The 11,318-nt window shown below is 37.2% G+C and overlaps 1 protein-coding gene across 1 annotated transcript; it reads left to right on the top strand.

Moving 5' to 3' along the window:
• Positions 1-1,352: 1,352 nt before the first annotated feature.
• LOC120415311 (uncharacterized) lies at positions 1,353-3,233 on the top strand. The gene is made up of 3 exons (XM_039576791.2): positions 1,353-1,497; positions 1,554-2,474; positions 2,531-3,233. Exons 2-3 carry the CDS (start codon positions 1,560-1,562, stop codon positions 3,173-3,175), a joined length of 1,560 nt encoding a protein of 519 aa, XP_039432725.1. The 5' UTR covers positions 1,353-1,497; positions 1,554-1,559; the 3' UTR covers positions 3,176-3,233.
• Positions 3,234-11,318: the final 8,085 nt, after the last annotated feature.

Here is an 11,318-nt window from a genome sequence, read left to right as displayed (position 1 = left end):
AAAGAACCACGACGGCCACTATCGGCACTTTTGACCCGCAAAACACGACACCTCCAAACGTAAACAAGGCTGCGAACGCGCGGCTGCCACACGTCCGTCACACAAGAGCACAGCAGGAGAACTGAATGGAGCACCGGATTCTAGTGGTAGAAATGACAGTTCTCTCATAACGAATAGAGTTATCTACGTGCGCATGTATTGCGTGTACGTACACGAAAAAAAGTGAGGTTAAATTTTGTACCCGCCAGCAAAACACATGGTGTGCTAGTGTGTGTGAGATCGGGCTTAGATAGCTCTATACATTGTGGAAAAAAGAAAAAAAACTGCGCGAATGGAAGTGTTTCCTTGACACTCGAAAAATCGTATGAAAAGAGGGATTTGGAACTCAAAAAATCATGATTTTTGGTAAGGGTGTAAATTGTGTAATTGTACTTGAACTGAAATCCCATACAAGTGTGTAAAGTAAACTGAAAAATGTGTAATGCTGATTCTCAGTGTGAAGAAACATACACGTTTTCCAAGTTCTATTGACTTCTAGCTCAAAACAACCTCATGTTCCAATAAGCGTGTATACACACACGAATATATATACTATCGAGCTGTCAAATCTACAACATGGAGTTAAACTTTCTGTGAAGTTGCTGTGAAGTTTTCCATGGCACTTCGAAAAGTTTAACTCCATGTTGCACGCACACACTCTCACTTTTAATTTCTCGATAGACCGCTCAGAAGAAAATTATTGATTGATAAATAAAATAGGTTATAAAAACTGAACTCAATTTCTTCTTATTAATATTTAAAAAAAAAGAATGAAATAATCTCCTAAAACTTAAAAAAAAAACATAACTTTTACTACAACAAACATATAGAAATCATCGATTGATTCATTTAGCTTTTACGTGTGAAACACGTAGAATCAACGTGAAATGATCTGGCCAAGCAAATTTCATTTCTACTAGCGTCACCTCATAGAAGTTACGTGAAAACTCTAGTGGAAAAATATCACATAGCTTTTCACGTAACTTCAACATGGATATTTTTTTGAGTGATACTATAGAGCAATCTACGTGCGTATGTATTGCGTGTACGTACACGAAAATAAAGTGAGGTTAAATTTTGTCAGGCAGCAAAATCAAATGGTGCGCTAGTGTGCGTACGCGAAACGTCATAAAGCTCTACAGTTTCATTTACACTCAAAGTGAAAAGTATCATTTTTTCAAGTTCACCCGTCGTCACAGGGTATCGAAATTGTATTGATTTTGACATACCCTTTTGAAAGGGTGACATACCCTTTTGAAAGGGTATCCTTTTGAGGGATACTTCTAATTTTGAGTGTAGAGTTTTGTAATAACTTTGGTAAGTTACCGTTAACGTGTAGCTTTCTTCGACGTTGGTAAATAAATATCCAAACAACGTTTTAAACGATTTTCAAAAAGTAGATTCAAATAGAAAAACCAAAGAAAACTTATTAACTTCTTCAATCATCAGCATAATCTGGTAAAAAGTGTTATCTTTACAAAAAAGAATCTTACCAAATCTCAAGTTATCCACAGCAAACGATGGAAACCTCAACAACCGAAGAAGTTCCGTGCAATGGACCGTGCCGAAAGCGGTTTCGACCGGCCGCCGTCCAATTAGACCAAACAACGTCCAGCGTGCTGCTCTCATCCGCCAGAGCATCCGGCCTGCTGTGGCTCTGGCCGGAGTGTCACCAGGCATTCAACCTGCAACAACCCGTCAAACGCTACGAGTCAGATCTTCCCCCGGAGCTGTGGAAAATGATCTTCCGGAACTTGGACAAACGATCAACGCTACGGGTACGGTTAACCTGCCGCCGTTGGAAGGACATCGTCGATCTGCACCAATCGTTGCTAAAGAAACTTCCCATATATTTCGGCAAAGATGCCACCATTGACGACCGTTTCCAGCCGGAAAATCTGTTTCCGGCGACAAGTGCGCGTTTTGCGGCGTCCAGAATACTCGCTGTCGGAGCATGGTGGCTTACGTTTGGGGCAAGATTGACGGAACTGTCTTTGTGGAGTTGTGAGATAAAACTTCCGGCTTTTTTGCGAATGCTGAGAGGAACTCCTAATCTTGTAAACTTGTCTCTTAGCTTCAACGACTATACCTCCACTGAAGAGAACGAAGTTGACTTTCGGTTGGAAAAGTTGAAATATCTTTATTGCACGGAGGTGATTCCTGTCTTTGAAAGCATTTTTCCTCGACTGAGAACGATCGACCTGATTTGCAAACCAAGTGATGAAGCAAAAGCGTGCCGGCTGTTGAACGCGGTTCAAGGAACGCTGAAAGTACTGGATATTAATTTGACACCATTTGTGCTGAAACAGATGGCCAGCATGAATCGTCTTCAGCTGACAACTCTGATCCTTCGAGGAAATGCACACCTGATAGTTCAGCTGAGCCGAACGCAGGTTGCGGTTGAAGTTCTTTTTATAACGTTTGCCACAAATGAGGTAAGGAATATTAAAATTGTGTTGTTCTTTTTGTGATCTTCATCTATCATCGACAGGCTCTCTGCAAAATCGGTCGGAATCTAACCAAGTTGAAGGACCTCGCAGTCAACATGATTGATACTGGAACAGTGGGGCCCTCGTTTCTGGACCAAATGCCGCAGTTAAAACGACTTAATCTAATGGCAGCTCAGAACAACCAGCATTTGCGTTTTCAAGGTTTGAAAAGTGAGAACTTAACCCGCCTGTACATTGATTCGTTTCACACCATCGGAGATTGCTTGCAGAACTTTTTGAAAAATTGTCCCAATCTTCAAATTCTTGAAATGAGAAGTTGCTCAGTGAGCAGTTGCTCAGATATGAGTCTGCCTCACAATACAGCAGCGAATTCTCACGGCGCTTTGAAGACTCTGTTGATGGAATGTTGCCAAATCCCCACAGAAACGCTCATCCGGTTTCTTCTGCAGTGCTTCCGGGTAGAGAATCTTTTGTTTTCCGATGTGGATGCAGTCAACGACCAGCTTATTGGTATTTTGAACCGATTGTCGCAGCTGAAGGAGCTGACTGTTTGCGACTGTCCTGTAACGGACAAATCCGTGGAATTTATCGTTGAAAATTGTTCCCATGTGGTGGTTCAAATCTGCTGTGAGCAGATATCTAAATTGGCCATGAAACTGCTGGATCAAGTTATGCGCACTCGATGAACAATGTTTGATGTACGACTTCGTTTGATTACTGTGAATAAAATAAAACGTAAAAATATCTTTTTGCAATTCCGTCGTGAAACTACTTACTTTTCCTGTCATTCTTGAATGACGAAATAGCCTACTTTTCTGTACCAAATATAACAGAATCGAATAGCAACTCTTTTCAAAATAAATGCTGAAAAGTTCTACTTTTCAGCACTGAAATGGGTGCTGAAAAGTTGAACTTTTCAGCACTTGTTTCGAAAAGTAACACTTTTCAACATTTTTTTGATTTAAACGATTTATTGACAATATACATGAAAATTTGACTTATATTTCACTCAATGGGTGTTTTTCGGAATTGCAAAAAAATTGTATTTGTATTTTATTTTTGAACAATATACCGAAGGTACAACCTTTTTTGTATACATTGACTTAAATGATAAGGACCTTATGTTTCATTAAAACTAAAAACTAACAACTAAATTAAAAACTAAAACGAAATAAACTAAAGATATAAAAATGTCGATAATACGACAAATTACTTGTTAAAGTAGAATTCAGTAATAAATTTAAGACTAATTATCAGCTGTGTATGTAGTTATAAAAGAGTGTGTAATACAAGGCACTGCTTAATCAAAAACCAAAACAAAACTCAAATTGAATTTTTTAAATGCTCTTTACACCTACGCTTGAATTCACTAAATAAAGTTATAGATTTTAAGTTATGCGGCAAATCATTCCACAAACGTGCGCCTCGAACTGCGAATGAATTTCCCATAAAGTTAGTGTGGTGAACTGGTATTATAATATTATTTGTGCGATTTGAACGACTGAAAACTAAACTTTCGAAAAGATATTGCGGCTCTTTGAAATTTATAAGTTTGAATAAAAATAACAATAATTGAAACTGATAGAACTTGCTCAAAGACAAATCAAAAATTGACCTTTGAAATTGTGAAACATGATCGAATCTCCTTAAATTGTAGATGAAACGGATACAACTGTTGAAGCAAACTTGTAGGTGTCTTTCAGTGTCAACATTCATTTTAGAAAATATAACATTACCGTAAATGAAATGAGGCATTAATAGTGTGTGTACTAGCTTTATTTTAGTGTCAATTGATAATGTGTGTCTATGGCAATTTAGAGTTCGAAGAGTTGAATAGACCTTTTTCTTTATTAGAGATACATGATCATCCCATGTAAGATGTTTGTTCATTTTAATACCTAAGTTCAAGCATTCATCAACTATTTCTACATTTTCATTGTCGATTTGAATAGGAGGTAAGTGAGGAAGAACTGTATTCTGACGGGAAAAAATTATTGCTTTTGTTTTTGAAGTATTTAAAACAAGTCCATTATCCTTACAGTAACGAGAAATAGCAGATAAATCAGAGTTTATTAGAGATATTTTGTTAGGAAGCTGATCAACTGGGCAGGAAAGGTAAATCTGTGTATCATCGGCAAAAGATTGTTTATTACAATGAGTTATAAAACTAGGCAAATCGTTAACGGATAATGTATACGCCAACGGACCAAAAACGGATCCTTGCGGTACACCTCTTTTTGTGGACCTAAACCGAGATCGGATCCCGTTAATTTGAACTTATTGCGAACGGTCGCTCAGGTAGCTTTTCATAAGATCACAAGCATCACTAGAAAATTGAAATTGTTCTTTAAGTTTATCTATAAATATTCTGTGGTCAATCAAATCAAAGGCTTTAGTGAAGTCCAATAAGATAAGTACTGTAACATAGTTAGAATCAAATGATGCATTTATATCCTGGCAAACTTTTGTAATAATGGTGGATGTACTATGGTGTTCTCGAAAACCAGATTGAAATGGTGTGATAAGTTTTTTGAATGTAACATATTGAACTATTTGATCCTTCAGCAAGATTTCACAACCTTTTGATAATGATGGCAAAATAGAAATAGGTCTCAGATCGTTAGGATTAGATGGATTTTTTATTTTAGGTATCGGTTTAACTATAGCCAGTTTATATATTGTTGGAAAGGTATTTGTAGAAATGATTTTATTGTATAAAAGCGTAATGTATGGAACCAAAAGATCAAGAAAAAGTTTAACAAATTTAAGTGGAACTTCATCATACCCTATTGCATCAGATTTAATTCTAAGTATAGCTTTATGGACTTCATCTTCAGTAACAGCTCGGAATTTGAATTGGTCTTCTTTAACGATATCAGGAATAATAGTAGGTTGTCTGTTTCCAGTTGGATAGTTCTCAATTTTTGGATAAAACAGTTATTAACATCTTCAGGTTTAAATTTATCGTCAAGGTTATCTGGGTCGTCCCTAAATCCAAGGCTTTTAAATTTTTTCCAAATTGTTTTGGATGGCAAGGTTGGATCAAATAATTTAGCAGAATACTGTTTTTTTGCAATTCTAATCAGATTTGTAGCACGATTTCGAAAACGATTGTAAATAAGTTTGTTTTCAAGAGTTCTATTGTTTTTCCAAAAACGGTAAGCTAAATCCCGATCTACACATGCATTATATGCTTCTCTAGAATACCATGGGCAGCTTGTTTTTTTTTTTTTTTTTTTTTTCATAAAATTATTTTTATTAGGTCCTTTTCGGTACTGGGACCTGGTTAGGACCGAGTCGGCTTTTGTAATTAATGGGCAGCTTGTTGGTAGAATTGTTTTCGTTTTAAGAGGGGCATGCTTGTTCACTAGTTGAATTAATTTATGATTAAAATTTGAAGCCAAAGTTTCGCAATCCACTATTCTGATCAAAATTAAAGTTTGGAAAATCATTTCTAACGGCTTCCTTATCAATGCGATTAAAATTTCTGAAAGATATGGTTTTTAAAGACGCAACAGGAACAGGTAAATTAAAAACAGTGTACAGTCATCCCACATATTCGGAACACCCACAAATTCGGAACACTTTTGTGGTAATTTGTCAATAACATGGCAAATGCAGCTTTTCTGTCGACCCTACTATTTTTACAGCCTTCATTTGGACATTCTCTTGCTATTTCACTAGTAAAAGTAGTACTTTTTGAACAAAAAACCTCATTTCAAGACTATTTTATCCATAGCAGCAAAACTCTGCCTCCAAATTGCCTGTTCCATGATTGTGGGATGTTATTGTGCCTCCCACAATTGTGGAACACCTGAATTTAACTAATATTTTCACAAAAAAAAATTATCAGACCATTCATAAAACATAACTAATCTTTAGTTACGTTGGTTTCAGTGCGTGAAGTCATTATTTTGTAAAAATTATGTACTCATGGAGAGAACCAAAGTTTATTTACATCCGTAAGAAAAAAGTGTTCCGAATTTGTGGATTTCAAGGGTCAAAGTTTTTCTTCAAAAACTTGATCTAAAAGTTAAAATTAGCAGTTGTTCAATACAGCATTCGGAAGATCGCAAGAAAAGCTTTAAAATGAAGGTAAAAACGAATCATTAAGTTCAATTATCGATTTTCTATGATTTTTTGAACATTAGCCGATCTGTAAACTGTTCCGAATATGAGGGATGACTGTAAATAAGATCATGGTGTGACACGGCTGGAACAGAAACTTGAGAGAATAGAGTAGATGATAGATTTTCTGAACATATGAAATAGTCAAGCAATGAGGAACCTGTGTTATGAAAATGAGTTGGAAATGATTTGTTGACTATTGAGAGAGAAAAGCTATTTATAAGACGAGTAAAGTTGTTTGACATTGGATTTGGAACAAGAATATTAATATTGAAATCACCCATAAGAATAATATTATTATAAGTTGAAGATATGTTACCAAGATCCTCAAAGAAAAAACTAAAATCCATCAAGGTTGGGGGTTTATAGATAACACCAACCACAACTTGCAACTGACCTACTTTTAATTCACAAAACATATATTCAATACTATCTCTTGGGGATGTTTTAATAATTTTAGTTTTGTATTCAGGGCGTACAAAAAGTGCTACTCCGGGAGTGCGTGCGTGTGTGTGTGAAGGTGCGGCTGGCTCTAGTTGAAAAATGACAGTTGAGCCAGTCCGTTTTGCGATGCCTGTCCGTCGGGTCGCATGTTTTTTCGCGTCGTTCGTCGTCGGTGAATTTGTCGGGTGAGTGCGTGCGTGTGTGTGTGAAGGTGCGGCTGGCTCTGGTTGTCACGATGACAGTTGAGGCAGTCCGTTTTGTGGTGACCTATATGTTTGTCTATTCCTTTCTATTGATGTGGTTTTTTTTTCTTCTTAGTTTGATTGTAAAGTTCAAATATCGCGATCGTCTTTCTCGTTAGTCAGTCGGGTTTCTTTGTTCTATGATTCGCGATTGTTTCATGGGAAGATTCGTTCTTAATTGCGTTAGCATAATATAAATTATATTTGACCATTCGTTTCCCGCGAAATTACCTTTTAGCATTATAGCTCGTAAAGCACGGTGACAAATATTGTTTCAACGCGATTGTTCAAGTCCTTCAGATAACTCATAACTCATCAGTAATTAATTGGTCGCTCATCTTATAAAAACTAAAAAGTATAAATAGTCTCAGGTCAACTCTACGTAAATGTGTTACGCTGAGTATAATATTTCACCTTTTAATTACACATAATTTTGATTCTATCTTTCCACAGCCGGCTGTCTAAGATTGAATCATTTATGCTAAACTCAACACCAAATAACCGGGAATGGTCTCATCCGCATCATCCGATTGTTTGCCTTGAGAATACATAATACATCACCCTATCACTCAACGAAATTCATTGATTATTGGGCCACATCATCATCCTCTATGATGAATCCTGGCCATTACCCTTTCCCACTAACAAAATCCCAAGTAGAAGTAGTTTTCCGGCACACGCGGGGGTGTGGATATCGTATAGAACCCACCCTTGGTAGCAGCCTGTGCTAACTAACATTCCCGTCCCATCCCCTCGAGATCTACAAACTGACATGGCGGGCGCCGTTGGTGGCCAACGACTGTTTCCTGTTAGCAACGGCTCTAGTTTTGATGATCGTGATGTTTTATCTTTTCAGCGCATTCATGCATGCTGTTGATAAGGGAAACATTATTAGATCGTTGAAGCGTATGACCGGTTGTGTTGATAGGATATTACGGTCCTGTTCAGCAACGGAGAAGGACAACCATGGGTGGTCTCTCATGCTCATGCTCATGCTCATGCTCAGGGCGTACAAAAAGTGCTACTCCTCCTCCTCTCACTCTTGTTGTAGAATTACGATCATGTCTCAGAATTTCAAAATTGTCGAATTTAATCAGAGCATCCTTTATATCAGAATTCACCCATGTTTCGGTAAAACCTATACAGTCAAATCCTGTTCGAGTGAAAATGTTTTTAACATCATCGTGATGACAGATTATAGAACATGTGTTTAAATGACCAACTTTAAATCCATTTTCTTTCGAAAGATTATTTTTCAGAGTTGCATTGATTGGTTCAAATCGCAGTTCTTGCACGTTGTTCACAGTATTAGTCATAAAAATATATAAATCTATGTAAAGAAAAACACGCGTAGGAAAAGAGCAATCAGGGCAAAACAAAAGATAATAGTGCTGTTTTGGTTTTCAGATAAACTGCTTAAACAAACAAAATAACAATAACAACAAAAAATCCTGTACTACTGGGCAAATCTATTATCATCTAAATCCAAACAAAAATAAATTAAACAAGAGTTCAAAACAAATTTGAGCAACAAAAACAGATGAATAATCAAATAAAATAACTTGAAGAATAAGCTAATGATAAAAACGGAAAAAAACTGAATGGAATGCACAAAAAAAAAAAAAAAAATACTTAACTAAAACAGATGAACGGCAACGCGATCTGATGACGTTGACAACTCTCTCGGAAAACTACGACGAAACAGATGAATCATCCCGAGCTGTTTCCCCCCCAAGGTTCCTGGCTTCGGGAACAGCATCGGTGGTTCCTTCTGGTTGCAAATTACTGTGCCTTGGAAGATCCGGATTGATTTCGACTCCTTCGATGTGTGGACGAATACCATCCCATCCGACACCTTCACCGAATGAATCTTCTTCTCCCTCTTCCAAGCCATGGCTTGTTGAAAGGCTGCGTGGTTCTGAGCTGACAGGTTCTCGTTGATGTACACCCGCTCGCCAGATGGAAAGCCAAGATCATTCAGCGACAGATTCTTCTTTATGAAGTAGGCCTTCATAAACTCGTTCCTCTTGAACTTGCTGGATAAATGTACGACTCGTGCTGAAAAAATCCTCTTTTTGCAACTTGTTGCATAAACTACTATTTCAGTCTAAGGATTTTCATTTTTGTATCCCGTTTTTTTTTTTAATTTAGATTAGCCTGTTAAATGTGAGTGAATTTTACTCAGAAATAAATTAAATTAAGGTTGAGCGTGTAAGCAAAAGCATGAGTTTTCAACACGTACATGAAAATAACACAAATTTGCTCGATGAGTTGCAAACTTTGACTACACTCTAACCAAAAATCATGATTGGCTGAGTTCATTTCGTTCATTTTCTAATGGTACGTTCGTTTGAACAGCCAGTGCGGCACTGAGTGCCACACTCGTCGGTGCCAGTTTTGGTTCAAACGAACATTCTTTTTCAGTGTGCATGGAACTCGCATGAAACTGAAAAAATATCGAGTGCGGCACTAGAGTTTCAGTTCCAAGATGGCGGCGAAACTCGTGCGGAACTAGCGCGAGTTTCTTCAAACAAACACTTTGACAGCTCTGAGTGCGGCACTCAGTGCGGAACTAGCCCTCAAACGAACGTACCATAAGTTTATCGTACACTCAAAATCCAGATAACACAAATTTGTGTAAAAAAAGACAGATTGTTGTTCAGTTCCTGCTTTCACAATCTGGGTAATTTTCATACACAGTTCTGTGTAAAAAAAATACACAGATTTTTGAAGAGCCGAGGGCTTTTGTTAATTTGATTTGGTTAACCGCGGTGGATTTTCTTGAAATATTTCGAACTGTCAAAAATCCACCAAAGGATCTACCGGTGGATATTTTTCTACCACAGTTTTTTGTGTGTTCAAGGCTAATTTACTCAAACCTCGATGCACAGTGGGTGAAATGGAATCCAAAACCGGACTTAATTGAACGCGGCTGGTTTCCTGGTATGAAAAATAGTGTTTCTTATGTAAAAATAATTATCCGGGGAATCGATTGGTGATGGTTTCATCCACCGCACGAAACGGCAAAGGGTCCATTTTGCCCCAATTCCCAATTTGTATACATTTTTTCTTGAAAATCGGTCTGTATTTAGAGCGGAGGCTTTATGTGGCCATCTAAAATGCACTTAACTTATGTGAAAATGTCCCAGGAATCCAGTAAAAATAACCACTTGCACCGCAAAAATCATCAAGGGCCCATTTAACCCCAATTTCGCTTTAAAAGCATATTTGGCCATTTTCAAATGTTAGGTCAGATTTTACAAATCTGAAAATATTTTTATCGTAAAGATCAGACAATTTTACATAAGAATGACGATTTGCACTTGATAGTTTAACACATTTATGTTGATAAACATAAAAAATATACAAAAGGCAGTTTAGTCTGCGTTTGGGAAAATTGGCCCAAAACTGATTCTTCAATCTTTTTATTTAGTTTAATTTCTATATCAATATAAATGTGTAAAACTATCAAGTGCAATTCGTAATTCTTATGTAAAATTGTCTGATCTTTACGATAAAAATATTTTCAGATTTGTAAAATTTGACCTTACATTTGAAAATGGCCAAAAATGCTTTTATAGCGAAATTGGGTTTAAATGGGCCCTAGATGATTTTTGCGGTCCAAGTGGTTATTTTAACTGAATTCCTGGGACATTTTCACATAAGTTAAGTGCATTTTGAATGGCCGCATAAAGCCTCCGCTCTAAATACAGACCGATTTTCAAGAAAAAAGGGGAATTGGGGCAAAATGGACCCTTTGCCGTTTCGTGCGGTGGATAAAACCATCACTAATCGATTCCCCGGATTTTTTTTACATAAGAAACACTATTTTTCATACCAGGAAACCAGCCGCGTTCAATTAAGTCCGATTTTGGGTTCCATTTCGCCCACTGTGCGATAGTTTGACACCGACTGTTGTCAAACGAACGGGCTCACTTTTTAGTTTGACACCCCTGTTACACGGAGTTCACACACACTATCAAACGTTTGTTTTGATAGTGTGCGTGAGCGCCGT

Source organism: Culex pipiens, chromosome 2 (genome assembly GCF_016801865.2).
Source record: "Culex pipiens pallens isolate TS chromosome 2, TS_CPP_V2, whole genome shotgun sequence".
Lineage (NCBI taxonomy): Eukaryota > Metazoa > Arthropoda > Insecta > Diptera > Culicidae > Culex > Culex pipiens.
The sequence above is the reverse complement of the archived record's forward strand: the minus strand, read 5'-3'. Positions and strand labels throughout refer to the sequence as shown.